Below are 15,915 nucleotides of genomic sequence, written 5' to 3'. Positions count from 1 at the left end.
AGAGAAAGAAAGGGCAGCCAAAAAAGAAAAAGATGTGACCAGCTGTCATAAATATAAAGGGAAGGGTAAACACCTTTAAAATCCCTCCTGGCCAGAGGAAAAATCCTCTCACCTGTAAAGGGTTAAGAAGCTAAAGGTAACCTTGCTGGCACCTGACCAAAATGACCAATGAGGAGACAAGATACTTTCAAAAGCTGGGAGGAGGGAGAAAAACAAAGGGTCTGTGTCTGTCTGTGTGATGCTTTTGCCGGGGACAGAACAGGAATGGAGTCTTAGAACTTAGTAAGTAATCTAGCTAGGTATGTGTTAGATTATAATTTCTTTAAAGGCTGAGAAAATAGCTGTGCTGAATAGAATGAATATTTCTGTCTGTGTGTCTTTTTTGTAACTTAAGGTTTTGCCTAGAGGGATTCTCTATGTTTTGAATCTAATTACCCTGTAAGGTATCTACCATCCTGATTTTACAGAGGTGATTCCTTTTTACTGCTATTAAAAGTCTTCTTGTAAGAAAACTGAATGCTTTTTCATTGTTCTAAGATCCAAGGGTTTAGGGTCTGTGCTCACCTATGCAAATTGGTGAGGATTTTTACCAAACCTTCCCCAGGAAGTGGGGTGCAAGGGTTGGGAGGATTTTGGGGGGAAAGACGTGTCCAAACTACGTTTTTTCAGGAACCCTGATAAAGTTTGGTGGTGGCAGTGGAAGTCCAAGGGTAAAATAGTTTGTACCTTGGGGAAATTTTAACCTAAGCTGGTAAAAGTAAGCTTAGGAGGTTTTCATGCAGGTCCCCACATCTGTACCCTAGAGTTCAGAGTGGGGAAGGAACCTTGACACCAGCTTAATTGTGAGGAGACACACATAGGAAAAGGATATGTCAGACAACAGAAGCTGCAGAGGAGAAAGCTCTTGCACCAGTGTGAATGAAGGCTGCACATGTGAAAATGAAGGCTGCACATGTGAAAAACAAGTGGCTCCCCCCTCATCTATCATTAATATATGAACAGGAAGAAAGGGAGAGACAAGTTCTACAGTCAGATGGCTTCAAATTTATTATGAATGGTGCAAAAGTTCCCTTTCCCAGAGTTTATGAAACACACGTTTAAAACCAAGAAGGGTATCTAAAGGCTTGTTCACTTGATTCAGGGGAATCACTGACATGTTTAACTAGCACAAAATTCCACAATTTTGCCGAGTTTAGAAAGACTTCTACAAGACCTATAAATTAGTAGATCCTTACCACAGACAGAGTAGCAGGTCCTTCTAGAAGGAGGATCTCCAGAAGAAGAGAGAAGAAGCTGGAAGAGATTTCATTTACTCCAAGACATGGCTTGATCTCTTCAAGAGGTCTTTGAATGAAAAAAAACAAAAAAACAAAACCACAAAATATTAAATAATTTGGGTTTAAAAACATTTTACCAGCATACTCAATACGGCTTAGCCATGCCACTGCTTCCGCTGCTCTTGCCATCGTGGCTATACTACTATTGATACCCACGCTAGCTCTCAGTGAGATAATGCGAGTGTGTGTTTGTGAGCTGGGAATCATGTCCTTCGCTTGTAGTATAGCTATAGCCTGTCTCTCACTCTCTTTCTATCACACCCACCCCTCTATTCACTTTTTGGAAACCACTTACTCTTCTTTAACAGCTGACAGAGCAATGGGGGACGGGTCCTGTGGTATTGGTGGGATTCCATCAGCATTGCTAAACGAGTCGGCCAAATCTTCCACCTCAGATTTAATCACCTTCAACTTTTTTTTCTTCTTTTCTTCCTTTTCTTTCACCTTCTTCTTCAGGATGGCAAGGTCAAACAAGGCTTTGGATAAGAGGAGACAGAACAAATCTCAGTGAAACACTTCAGTTTATAACAGTAGGGATCAGAAATGAACTAGATACTCAATTATGTATTTGGAAATGTATGCTACCAACAAATTATTCCACTGGAATATGGATTAACTTTTTGGAGTGAATGACTTTTTATATCTTTATAGATGTTTGTATAACATTACACATATCCCCATACAACAGCATCTCGCCCATAACTGCTGCAAAATAAGCAGTTAGTGCCACAGGGCACTTATTCAATCTTCTGCATTATTTGTAAGGAGATTCCGTGGGAAATCCCCTCCTCTTCCTCAATGTACAGGTCTTGACTAGAGAAACTCTTTAGCTGGGGAAAGGGGTGTTTAAAAAATAGGTGACATCAGAGACTGGGAGGACTGGCATATTTACCTAGATATCTAACATGCCACAGATTGCATTTATCCTCAGCTTTTCTTGTGCACATCATCTCCTGCGTCTACATTATTTATATCCACTAGCCTACCAAGTAATCATTAAATTAGGGTTATTTTCATGAAGGAAATTTTTTCCAGACCCAAATCTATAGCTATGTTTATTTTTGTTAATATTTTGAGCTGTTCATTGCTAACAGACAAACTGCACTGTAAGTTGATGGACAACCACTCTACTTCCCTCTGGAGGGCTGCAGCAACAGAAAGCCAAAGGGGCACATTCCCATGACAACACTGACCTGCCAAGGAGCCCTTCCGGCCAGCATTCACACGGGTCATGATGTCATCAAGAGTCAGGTCCCCTGTCACTAGGTCAGGGTGGTCCTACACAGGGGAAAGAGGCACAGGAGAAAAAGGGCAGCGTGTTAAAATAACGAAGAGGCCATGGCAAAGACCTAGAATGTATCTGTGGATTGCCTACAGAAACTCAACTTACTGAAGGTGAACCTAGGAAACTACTTAACCCTTGTGGCACTCCGTACCTCAGAGCATCCCCCTGGACCTCCACATTCACCCCGACATATAATTATGATACAGTTCATACAAAGCATGGCATACAGTCCACAAACATTTAATCTCCCCATAACACATCACTGGTGAGTTCTAGGAGACCTCTGTAGATGTCAAAATAAAAGACAAAAGGTACATATCTATGTAGACTTAACTGCAGAGCGTGATAAAGGTTAAACTGGTTATGCTTTGACAAGTGACAAAGCCCTCATGAGTCCAGATGTATTCTCTCCCTGGGCTCCCAAATCAAACTGCAGTTTAAAACTCAAACATTTAACTCCTGGCATCTCAATGCTGGCACTTTCAGGGACCATGCCTGCAAAGCCGTAACTCCCCAACATTCTGGGATTTGGAAACCAAGATGAATTCTACCTCTTCCATCCTCAAAGATTCCAAAGCCACAACCTAGCTGACAATTTTGCTGAGGATGCATGAGGAAGAATAGAAGCCAACTTGGGTCTCCCATAGCTGTTTTGACTTTGAAGGGCTGAAAGAGATAAAAAACTTCTCATTGTGGGGAGGCAGATATGACAGATGGAAAGTAGAGGGGCTGTATGAGAAGGGCCCATAAGAAGTTACAATAATTTTACCAGCCATAACTGCACTATACCTTACAGCTGACAGACAAGCTAAAAAACAAACAGGTAATTCCCAGCCCCGTGTCTCCTAGGTGTCTTACAGGCTGACGTTTCCGTTTCTCATGATGCTTCTTCAGCATCATCTTCAGGTCATTCTCCCCAAAATCAAGTTTATCTGTAATGAAATAAATCCAAGAAAAACTATTACCAGAATTCCCTGTCAGTCTGTTATTACAGTAATTTAACATACCTTTTCCTTATCCATCCCCGCCTTCAACAATCTTCAAGTTTTAATAGCTAAATGCAACTTGACAGCTTGAAATTCAGTCTGTGACCCAACCAGAGCAGGTCATGAAAAGCCACCACAACACTTTCTTATCCAGCTTTTCTTGGTGGTTTTCTTGGGAGTAGTGTGTAAGAGTAGTGTGCAGATTTGACTAGACAGCCCTAGGATTAGCTCCCTTGATATACAATACCGTTCAACTTGCATTATGGGGTGCTGCTTTATCCATTAGAGAGTGAACTATGAACATACACATCACAGCAACAGAGAGGAAGGAAGGCTGTGTGTTAAAATACTAGCTTGCCTCAACAGAAATTCAGCCTTGAAAGAAACCGGAAGGAGTATATCTAGAGACCTCACGGATCAAGAATAAAGTGAAGCATTTCAAAAGATCATGTCCATGATGTCATTAACTTTCAGTACTTGACTTTTCACAAGGGACTGGAAGGAATCACCCTTTCTGAATAAAGCTATGTCTATACTAGAGAGTTTACAATAGCACAGCTGTACCGATGCAGCTGCACCGCTGTAAGATCTCGTGTCGCTGCTCTATGACGATGGGAGAGAATGTGTGTCACTTGGGGGAAGGTGTGCAGGGGAGCATGTTTCACACCCTTGAGCAACATAAGTTTCGCCAACATACATGGTAGAGTAGACATGGCCTAAGGAGTTCCAAGCACCTTCTGACTACTTCATTTGTGCCTTCGCTCAATTCTCACCTGCTGTTTTCATATCCAGAGTTGACAATGTGGGAATCACTCTCAGAGGAAGAGCTGGACTCGGGCAATGTGCTGGAGAATTTGGAAGCCAGGAACTTAGATCTGAGAAAACAAAAAGCTGTAAAGTTAATTTTTCCCCCCCCCCGACAGGGAATGCTGCCCAAATAGCCAATTAACTCTATCCCCAGGGTTCAAAGGAGCCAAGCCAATGAAACATAAATCCAATAGCTACCTTCCTATCAAAAAGACGCTCTCCACATCCCCTCACTTCCCTGGCAGCTTCCCTTCCACCAACTGGACTAGTTATTTAAACAGCCATTAAAAGCAGACCTGAATTAGAGGAACAGTGTTTTAATAGTCTGGTAGTTGAGTCTCAGGGCTAATCCCAACACCGATATGGATGCGGTGCATGGTTTTAGCCAAGTCACTTCATCTTTGCATGAATATTTCAATTTCCCTTTCTTATCTCTAACAGCAATATTGCGAGGCATTACTACTAAAATTTTGTATAGAGCTCTGAAAAAACAATAAGGTGTTATTGATTCCCCCAGAAAACAAACAGTCTGAGTATGCACCCCAGTACAAGCAGAAGAACCATGGTCCACCCGTTTCCCAACCTGCACAAACACAAAAGACTGTCAGGGAAAGAAAACATATGAACTTTAAAAGTAAATAAAGGCGATTGTTTCCATGATGTGCACGCCTATCCACTAGGAACCTGACTCTCAACCCCCACCTAAGCATAAAGTCTATCAGAAGGTGGTACACCATTGATTACTACCACCTTGGGCACCCCTGGAACCAGGAACCCAGAGCTGGAAGTCTGTATTATCTGTTATCCATCAGTTCCCTGAGCCATCCGTTGCCCCGTGTAAAGCAAGTTTATGTCAGAAACGTATTCAGGAAGGATTTATTATTCTCCAATAAAAAGTAAAATTCCTAGGAAATAGTGACTTTTCCAATGTCCAGTGCTGGCATCAAGGCCAAAGAAGGCTTTCAACTGTGCCAGTATCTGCAGAGAGCTTTTCAGACCAGCCCACACCCCCATCTCTCATGCTATTCCTGGAACACACTGGCTACATTACCTTCTTCATCAGAGGATAAAGTGGTGTCTCCACATTCCTCCTTCACCTCCCTCAGAACCTTCAGGTAGCGCTGATGTGTCCGTCTATCCCGTTCTTCTGGGCCACACGGAGGGGATGGATATTTTTTCTTAAGGGTCAGATCAGGGCCACCTTTCCTAGCCAGATCCAGCAGGTGCTGTAGTAAAGAGACAGACATCTACAACAGAGGGAAGACTCTAGGATGCAGAGTCCAGCTTTGAGGGGAATGAGTAACTTATACCCACCTACAGGTCAATTTAATGAGTTAAAAAAATTATAACATATACCATCATTACATGGTTGCTGGTATTACCTACCCAGTTCTTTATAAGCTAACTAACAGCATTCTAGTATTTAGTATGTAGGGAATCCCAAAAAGTATGCCAGTACTTAATAAAGGGGAAGTCTAATAACTGACGGTATTCCTGCATCGCTTTCCATTCTCATTATCCCTTATTCTCATTCTATATGATCCATTTTGTCAAGTACGGGCTTTTCATTGTTCGGAAGAGCACCTGAAGAAGTTTGCACCCCATGAAGTTTAGCACTTCAAAAGAAAAAAGTTGTTTAACCCTTAGGATAACAAAGAAGAGATATTTGATCCACATGCCAACCCCACCTCCCAGCTCCCATTCCCATCCCCAGTGTAAGAGCTCCCGTCCCGCTCAACAGGTAGAACAGTTCAGTCCCCCTGACTATCTAACCTTAGCCAAAAGCCACCATCATGGCATGGAGCCCAGTAATTATATGCCTCCAGCCTACATTGCTGTTGTGACATCTCTTCTCTCCGATTCCCGGCCTGAGGGACAGGCAAGATGCTTCAGGAGCACAGACTGAGCGATCTTCCCAGTAGAGGAGGGTAGGAGTGGCCCTTCCACGAGTCCAGACCTGTTCTACCTACCAGCAGCCAGAAACTCTCCCTACTCCTGACCTCAGTACCTCCACTGCACTGTCTAGTTTCACTCAAACTGCAGCTTCCAAGGACTGCTTCTTCAAGAGACAGTGAAGTTTAATTGGTGTCTGTAAAATGCTTTGAGATCCTCAGATTCAAGATCCAGGAGTCATGTCCTTAATTAAGGACTGCCTAAGAAAGATGAGACTACTGACTGACAGCAGAAGTGGCGACGTTGTACAAATAAATGGTTTATGAAAGATAGTTCCTCTTTCCTTATCTACCAAGAGACTCAAGTTCGGGTTCTGGGTTTCCCCTGCTAAAGGGTATGGCATCAGTAACATCCAAGCGGATAAGCTTAGGTTTTTATGACCACTTACAAAAGAAACGGGACACTGAACTCAATCTCAGCAGGAGAAAAACTGTCCAATTAGCCTTCAAAACAACACATGCAACCAGCTTTAATACAAGGCGAAAGATTTATACAATCTGAAGAGAAACTCTATCTAATGTTTAATACAGTAGTATTTTTTCATGACTATTAACAACTTGATGAAAACATTGTTATATTAAAAATAACCTCAAACAATACTTCACTGCACTCCCGGTCAGATACATTTAGAAGCCAAGATGCCAATGCCTTAACGAAAATGGAATGCAGACTAATGGTTAGAGAAAAATAGTTGGAGTCAGTACTAGCGGTTTGCTACCACAGGTGACAAGAAGTCAGCATTGGGAATGGACTAGCCCAGGGAGCCCGAACTCTCTGGTTCTATTCCCAACGTTGACACTGAACAACATGATGCTGGGGGAAGTCACTTGACCCTCACTTCGCCAGCCCCTAAAATGACAATATTTATTTTGCTGGGATGGAAGGGGGTGAGGGAGAAAGGCTGAGAGCTAAATATAATTGGTCTCTATATTTGGCCTTGGTGCAACTGCTGCTGGAATACTAGGTCCAGTTCTGGGGCCCATAATCCAAGAAGGAGGTTGATAAATTGGAGAAGGTTCAGAGAAGAGTCAAGAGAACAATTAAAGGATGAGAAAACATCTCTCTAGTGACAGACTCAAAGCTCAATCTATTCAGTTTAATAAAGGGAAGGTTAAAGGGTGACTTGATTACACTCTATACATATCTGCATGGGGAACAAATATTTAACAATGGGCTCTTCAGTCTAACAGAGAAGGCTGGAGGTTGAACCTAAACCAGTTCAGACTGGGGGAAACAAGCTGAAAATGTATACCAGTGGGTAACTACCTTGTCATAAATACAAAGGGAAGGGTAACCACCTTTCTGTATACAGTGCTATAAAATCCCTCCTGGCCAGAGGCAACATCCTGTTACCTGTAAAAGCTTAAGAAGCCCAGCTAACCAGGCTGGCACCTGACCCAAAGGACCAATAAGGGGACAATAAGGGATACTTTCAAATCTTGGGGAAAGGCTTTTGTTTGTGCTCTTTGTTTACTTGGTTGTTCTCTCTTGGGACAGAGAGGCCAGACAGAAATCCATCTTCTCCAACCCATCCTATTCAAAGTCTCCCATATTACAACCAGTATAGGTAAGACAGGCAAGGCGGATTAGTTTATATTTTGTTTTATGTGAATTTTCCCTGTGTTAAGAGGGAGGTTTATTCCTGTTTTCTGTAAATTTAACGTTTTACCCAGATGGGGATCCTCTGTGTTTTGAATCTGAATACCCTGTAAAGTGTTTTCCATCCTGATTTTACAGAGATTATTTTTACCTCCCCCCCCCCCCCGCTTTTTTTTAAATAAAATCCTTCTTTTAAGAACATGACTGATTTTTCCATTGTTCCAAGATCCAGGGGTTTGGGTCTCTGATGATTTTGTAACCAATTGGTTAGGATATTATTCTCAAGCCTCCCGAGGAAAGGGGGTGTGTAGGGCTTGGGGGGATTATTGGGACAAGACATCTCCAAGTGGTCTCTCCCCGTTTCGTTTAAAACGCTTGGTGGTGGCAGCATACGGTTCAAGGACAAGGCAAAATTTGTACCTTGGGGAAGTTTTTAACCTAAGCTGATAAGAATAAGCCTAGGGGATCTTTCATGAGGGTCCCCACATCTGTACCCTAGAGTTCAGAGTGGGGAAGGAACCCTGACATACCCCTTGAAGAATCTACCAAGGGTCATGCTGCATCACTGGCAATTTTAAAATCAAGACTGGATGTTTTCTAAAAGCTCTGCCCTAGGTATTATTTTGGGGATAGTTCTATGGCCTGTGTTTTACAGGAGATCAGACTAGATGATCACAATGGTCCCTTCTGACCGTGGAATCTATACATTATTTATAGAACAATGAGGTTCTCATGGGGGAAGGAAAAAAAAAAGTGGGGGGTGCTGCATAGAAGAGTAAGGCATCTGTGCAGGTTCAGGGCAAGATAGATACTTGTCAAATATCTGCGTGAGCATCCAGAATCCTTTCAGCAACTTTACATTTAGGGACCAACCACGCCTCAAATCAAAACAACGGCAGTATTTAATAAAACATTCCAGCAGGGAATAGTGGCTACATGAACACCACCAAATCCTTCAACGGACAAAAACTTAAACTAGGTTTTTCATGTAACGCATCAAGTAACTCACTGCCCCTGGCAAGAACTTACGTTGCGGGAAGCAAGGATCTGCTTCAGCAGTCGGCAGAAGTACTGCTGCTGGGAGTTCAGGTAGCGTTTGTACTGGGACTTGAAACAGAGCTGTCGGTATTTCACAACTTCAGGATTAAAGTGCCCATCTGTAGAAAAGAATAAAAACTGTTTTGACTTCCCTTAGCTACAAGCTGAAAGGAAACCTTTTTTAAAAGTTTTCAGTTTATTTTCTCTACATAAATAATCCAGATGCTACAGCAGCCACGACCTGTTGAAAAATCAAGTATAATATCAAAGAGATTATATTTCTCAGAGGTGTGACAAGATCTGGAGCTTTGCTGTTCTAGGTCAGATGACCAAGAGTTCTTGTCACATTACAGTGGCCTCTGAGAAATAAGTCTGGAGGTCTCAGCAGACAAGTGTACACATCACAAAAAAGGCACTAGTTGATGCCTTTTTGACAGTCTCAGCAAACAGGTCTGTGTTGTACCAAGCCCATGAATAAACAGAGCTCCAGTCTCCTTCTCGATCAACCTGGCACCTTTCATCAGATATACATTCAATAAAAAAAAATTAAAAGCAGAATGAGCTGACACTGACCTCGGAAGAGTTTCTGGGCAATGTGCAGTGGGTTTCCAAAGCGGAAGTTCTCTCCGCTGAACAAGGCTGGGATGAGCTTGTTCTGGTGCTCAGTGTTGTTTTCCGGGAAATGGGGCAAGAACTTTTTTAGGTGGTCTCGCTGTGAGTCTGTCAGCACCTCCTGCCACGTAGACAGGCTGACAACTTCAAAAAAGATCTCAGGCTGAAGGAGACAAAGACAAGAATGAAGCAAAATACCTTTCAGCATCTTTAACAAGTCTTTATCCCTCAAGGGTTTCCAGAGTTAAATATAAGTCACAAGACACTGTGTGGTGCAGACTGTGGAAAGCGGTAGTGTAAAACACTGAAAGGCGAACATATTAAAGGATTCCAGTCATGAGGACCCATAACAGATGGAGAGAGAGAGATCAGGAGGTATAAAAGTAACAGAAAGACGTTTTAATATTAGATCTGAGAAGACAGTGAGAGTCACTACGTTTACTAGATAAAGAACAGACTAGGAAAAAAGGGGGCTTTTAAAATAGATTTGGCTAACATGACTTGAAACACCACTCAGCACCTTTAAAATCATGTTTAGCTAGCTATGTTGTAATCTAGGAGGGAGCCCAGGCTACAAGACAACAAGCTGTCAATCACTAGCTGTTAAAATGTCTCTATACAGGTGTCAGGGGAAGGGGGAGTTCCATTTGTGTTAAACTAACCAGACTGAGTCAAGCTGATTTCAAAACCCACCTTTTTTCAGCAGGGCCTGGGACACCTGGGGATGTTACCCCTCTTTTCCCCCACCTCACAACTGCTCTGACTTTCCTCTGTGAAACAGTGAGAATAATATCCACAACCTCCTTGCGAGGTGAGTAAGTAGTTACGTTTGACAAACACTCTGGAAATGGAAAGTGCTCTTATTATTACTTACATCCTCTAAGAGGTCCTCTGGCAGGCTAACTCTTGTTGTTCCCAGCATGCAGTCCTCCATGATCCGTGTGCCATTTCCCTCCCCGCATGGTCCCAGCTCCAATGGGTCTGTCAGCATGTGGTCCAGAGAATCCATTCTGCACTGTACTCTCAGTCCCTGAACAAAAGAAACTATCATCTACTGGCATAAACTTGCCAACAACAAAGTCCAAAATTCTCAGATACAACTGAAGGGGTCAGTTTTTTAGAAGGTTTGATGAAGAAATTATTTTAACAGAATCCATTCAAGTTCCACAGAATTATGTAACTGCCATGTGAATTTACTAAATAGTGAAATAGACAATGCAGATCCGATAAACGTACTGGGGACAATCACTCTTTCAGGTGACATGCCAGCACACAAACATACACAGAGTATATATAAACACCACTAGGGAAACAGAAATGGACATTCGCTGATTAATAGCCATAGTTTTACATTTTTCTTACCTGTTCCACTTATAACACTAATAATTTACTTTTCACTATATATGCAATTTATATTTTGCCTGTCACTAAACTTTAATAATAAAGACTGGCCTGGTCAGCTTCACTTTGAGTCTTATGCACTACATCATTGCTGCAATATTTGGGATGTAACACTGTTGAGGAATGTTTAAATCCACATAAAAAAAGTGTTTTTATATACAAACTAATTTGGAGGCCTAAACTTAAATCACTTTTACATTCAATTCACTCTTACAACATGGTTTATGGTTCATGCTCAGAAGCCTCACAACCCAAGACTCTGAAGAGGGTGAAACCTATAAGTAGAGTAATGCAAACTTCAAGAAATAGAAAAACCCAAGACATGGGGATAGATGACAAGTGTAAAAAGAATGATGAAGTAAGAGCTACTGGAATTAGAGGGTGTTGCCTGCTGAGCAAACCAGACCTCAGGCTACAGGTCTGCAAAGATACTTCAAGGCTCTGACCAGATGCGAGACCCGTAAATATTTTCCCTTTATTTTCCATAGCAGCCTGAAGCTTTCTTACAAGTGAGTTAAACATTACTCTCATGCCTCCACTCTTGAGCTCTCTGCCACCATGCAAAATATGCCACAATAAGACGATGTAGACATGAAAGAATTCAAGCCTTTGCTTCTGTGGTTGTTACTTCAATACACCATCTACAAAGGGCCAACTACTCAGCAGCATCAGGCTTGTCCAAACAGCAAACGTTAAGCCATTCATTAGTTTGCCCTACATGTGAATCCCGATTCATGTTCAGCCACTGGAACACTGAACGTAATTAATTTTGAAATCTCATTTCTATTCCAAGCCATAGTGCAGTTTGATTCAATATATCACAGGGGATGAGTTCCTTTTCAGAAGTAAATTGGTTCAGAGGAGGAATTACCTCTTGCCTGCAGAAAGCGTGGACACTCTAGCCAAGGATTAAGAACATTAGAGAAGCGGGATTAAAGTATGTGAACTGAAGTAATCTCAAATGTACCTGATCTGTGAATAAACAAGAGATTGAACTTTAATCAATAAGAGTAGAAAAATGGGAATAAGTTTACTTTTTTAAAATTAAAACCCAAGTTCTAGGACTTTTAGCTTCATAAATAATCTGGTTAAACCATGTGAATTCATCATAAATTGGAGAAACAGACAACTACACTGCCAATAAAGACAATTATAATCCAACATTGTCAACTAGCATTTCAATGGGGTTTACAAAATATACTCTATAAGCTTTGTGAGGTATGGGAAGTCATACTAGTTCTACTATACAGGGAGAAACTGAGGCACAGAGATTAAGTGACTTGCTTAAGAGCCAGTGGCAGTCAGGAATAAATCTCAGCAGTCCTTGCTCCCACTGCCCAAAAGACCATTTACACAGCAAATTCAATGCCTGACCTACCATTCCCTATTAAAAATATTACAATCATGATACTTTACACTAGCTACTATAAGACACAGAAAGAAAAGGGGTACTTGTGGCACCTTAGAGACTAACCAATTTATTTGAGCATGAGCTTTCGTGAGCCGATGAAGTGAGCTGTAGCTCACGAAAGCTCATGCTCAAATAAATTGGTTAGTCTCTAAGGTGCCACAAGTACCCCTTTTCTTTTTGCGAATACAGACTAACACGGCTGTTACTCTGAAATAAGACACAGAGTTACTTAATTCTTCCAGTTCACCCTCATTTATTTTTAAAAGGGCTTTCCGAATTTATTTAGATCTTGCAGCCTATACCAGGCTCAAAGCACTTACAAAATATAACATCAACCATAGATAAAATGAAAACAAAACAAATGCTCAAACGCAAACCACAGAGACTATAACAACATACACCCACTAACAGGGGTGGGCAATCTACGGCCTGCTAGCCATTTTAAGCCGGCCCTCGAGCTCCCGCTGGGGAGTGGAGTCTGGGGCTTGCCTTGCTCCGGTGCTCCAGCCAGGGCAAAGGGTGTGGAGCCACTCCACACGGGAGCCGTGGCATGGCCTGGCTCTGGTGCTTCAGCAGGAGAGCAGGGTTGGGGGCCGCTCCACACAGCTTCCGGAAGCTGCAGCATGGCCCCGCTCCGGCTCCTACACGCTCCAATGGTCCCCTCCGGCGCTCCAATGGGAGCTGCAGGGGTAGTGCCTGCGGACAGGGCAGCATGCAGAGCCACCTGGCCGCGCCTCCGAATAGGAGCCAGAGAAGGGACATGCCGCTGCTTCCGGGAGCCACTTGAGATAAGCGCAGCCCGGAGCCTGCATCCCTGAGCCTTTCCCCAAGACCCAACCCCCTTCCCTGATCCCCCTCCCACCCTCCGAACCCCTTGATCCCAGCCTGGAGCACCCTCCTGCACCCCAAACCCCTCATCCCAAGCCCCACCCCACATCCCACTCCCCCTCGCCAGCCTGGAGGCCCCTTCCGCACCCTAAACTCCTCATCTTTGGCCCCACCCCAGAGGCCTCACCCCCTCCTGCACCCCAACGCCAATTTTTGAGCCTTCATGGCCTGCTATACAATTTCTATTCCCAGATGTGGCCTTTGAGCCAAAAAGTTTGCCCACCCCAGTGCTAACATATCACATAACAAAAGAAACTCCTCAAATGGCACTGATCATCACCCTCTAACCATCCCTTCCAAAGAGCCCTGGGAAAGAAGGATGGACATAGATAGATCTGTTTGCAATGGCTAGGTATTTCTTCAGGGAGTGCTCATCCCCCAAAATAATTCAATGCTTTTTCTGCTAACAACAAAAGTGGATAACCGAAGTCAGCAGCAACACTACAAAACAAACAAACAATAAGTGCACAGGATGGAGGAAAAAATAGCCTGGCTGAGGACACATGTCCACTCAAGGGATCAGAAGCCGCTAGAAAGGAATACGGTTACCCGGGTCACAAACAGTGTCTTGGACGACGTTGCCAAGCACCCCCAACAAAAAGCCCCACTCTCTCCACGGATCACCCCGCCCCCCAGGAACCCTCACACCATGCCAGTAGCTCATCCCTGGGAACCCAACCACCCCCCAGGGGGCCCATGGGCCCCCCAGCTCCCCACCCCCCAGGGGGCCCCCCAGCTCCCCACCCCCCAGGGGGCCCCCCAGCTCCCCACCCCCCAGGGGGCCCCCCAGCTCCCCACCCCCCAGGGGGCCCCCCAGCTCCCCACCCCCCAGGGGGCCCATGGGCCCCCCAGGAAGCCCCCCCCAAGGAGCCCCATGGACCACCCAGCTCCCCACCCCCAGGAGCCCCATGGACCACCCAGCTCCCCCCCCAGGCTCCTGTCCCCCCGTTCCCCACCCCCAGGAGCCCCCCCTCACCTGTCCCGCGCAGCCGGCTCCAGGCCGCACGCGGCTCACCCAGCTCCCAAATTTCGGGAGGGGCGCAGCAGGCAGGGAGTTCGCGGAGTAACGAGGGGGGGGGGGGGGGGGGAGGAGAGGCGCGTGCGCGCGCACCCTCTCCCCAGAGCGCGAGCACAGTGCCCGGAAGGCGGAGCCCCCAGCTCAGCCTGGCGGACCCTTCTTACGCATGCGCACCTGCCCTTCCCGGCGTCCTCAGCGTCGAGAGCCTGCGCGGCAGCCTGACATCACGCAGGCGTGATGTCACGTAGTGGGCGTGGCTCTGGGTGGGTGGGGTTAGCGCAGCGCGGGGGGCGGTACCGGGAAAAATAGGGAGCAAGGTTTGTTGGGTGCCCCGGGGGGTGCGGCTGCGGGTGCCAAGGTGAGGGGGAGGGGCACGGTGTGGAGGGGGCGGACAGACGTGGGGGGAGGGGCACTGGTGTGGAGGGGGCGGGCAGACGTGGGGGGGAGGGGCACTGGTGTGGAGGGGGCGGATAGACGTGGGGGGGAGGGGCACTGGTGTGGAGGGGCGGATAGACGTGGGGGGGAGGGGCACTGGTGTGGAGGGGGGCGGACAGACGTGGGGGGAGGGGCACTGGTGTGGAGCGGGGCGGATAGACGTGGGGGGAGGGGCACTGGTGTGGAGGGGGGCGGACAGATGAGGGGGGAGGGGCACTGGTGTGGAGCGGGGCGGATAGACGTGGGGGGGCGGATAGACGTGGGGGGAGGGGCACTGGTGTGGAGGGGGCGGACTGACGTGGGGGGGAGGGGACTGGTGGGGGGTGGATAGACGTGGGGGGAGGGGCACTGGTGTAGAGGGGGTGGATAGATGTGTGGGGAGAGGGGCATTGGTGTGGAGGGGGGCAGATAGACGTGTGGGGGGGCATTGGTGTGGAGGGGGCAGATAGATATGTGTGTGGGGGGGTCTGATAGTGTCTGAGCTTTTCTCAGCATTCTCCTTGTAGGGGTGACCTTGCACCTGCTAGTTCCAAGGCCTCTAACCATGCTTGATGCGTTTCTCTAGCCAAAACTGGTTTATCACATGCTGTGGTTGAGCCGTCTGGACAGCTTCCAGACCAGGTTAAACCTGGCTTTAAAACCGCATATGAGGCTCTTTAATGAGTGCAGCTCCTTTTGGGGAATCAGTTTGGCTGCAAATGCAAATAGAAAACAGTGATGTAGGTTGTCCCTCAATCTTCTCTTCTGGAATCCATTTCATTCCCTTTCCCCCACCCTTTAAGAACAGAGGAGGTGCCACACTATCTCAGACCCATTTCATCCAGTACCCTTTCTTTTATAATTAAGGCTATGATTTTGGCACTGGTATTATTATCAAACGTCACAGACGGGATGCCGACAATAAATAGTAAATCATGGATTTATTGAAGCCGAAGCCCGAGCCCTGCCACCCAGGGCTGAATTACTGGAATTTTCAAGAAATCACAGAGGTTTCATAAAATCACAGAATCCATGACAGATGTGTAGCCTTACTTACGATGTCTGTTGCCAAGTCTTTGGAGGAAGGAATTGTCTCTATAGTAGACAATTATGCAATAGCATGACCTTAGGGGAAGTTCTTTACTAGCTCCCATCATTAAAACACA

At 45.4% G+C, this 15,915-nt stretch overlaps 1 protein-coding gene across 6 annotated transcripts in view; it reads right to left on the bottom strand.

The window, feature by feature from the left end:
- The window catches only part of NFRKB (nuclear factor related to kappaB binding protein), a 42,108-nt gene extending 27,594 nt beyond the window's left edge, over nt 1-14,514 (bottom strand). For 2 of the 6 annotated variants that reach the window (XM_048827554.2, XM_048827556.2), the window contains exons 1-11: nt 14,294-14,513; nt 11,890-11,990; nt 10,492-10,647; nt 9,579-9,780; nt 8,997-9,124; nt 5,467-5,641; nt 4,382-4,483; nt 3,412-3,554; nt 2,531-2,615; nt 1,633-1,813; nt 1,236-1,344 (exon numbers count right to left, since the gene is read on the bottom strand). In XM_048827554.2, coding sequence (XP_048683511.1) covers nt 1,236-1,344; nt 1,633-1,813; nt 2,531-2,615; nt 3,412-3,554; nt 4,382-4,483; nt 5,467-5,641; nt 8,997-9,124; nt 9,579-9,780; nt 10,492-10,626 — 1,260 coding nt within the window. In that variant the 5' untranslated portion in view covers nt 10,627-10,647; nt 11,890-11,990; nt 14,294-14,513. Of the gene's footprint in view, nt 1-1,235; nt 1,345-1,632; nt 1,814-2,530; nt 2,616-3,411; nt 3,555-4,381; nt 4,484-5,466; nt 5,642-8,996; nt 9,125-9,578; nt 9,781-10,491; nt 10,648-11,889; nt 11,991-14,293 lie in introns of all 6 variants that reach the window. The other 4 variants (XM_048827557.2, XM_048827558.2, XM_075122275.1 and 1 more) reach the window with 3 other exon arrangements.
- Between the last annotated feature and the right edge of the window lie 1,401 nt (nt 14,515-15,915).

Source organism: Caretta caretta, chromosome 22, assembly GCF_965140235.1.
Source record: "Caretta caretta isolate rCarCar2 chromosome 22, rCarCar1.hap1, whole genome shotgun sequence".
NCBI lineage: Eukaryota > Metazoa > Chordata > Testudines > Cheloniidae > Caretta > Caretta caretta.
The sequence above is the reverse complement of the archived record's forward strand: the minus strand, read 5'-3'. Positions and strand labels throughout refer to the sequence as shown.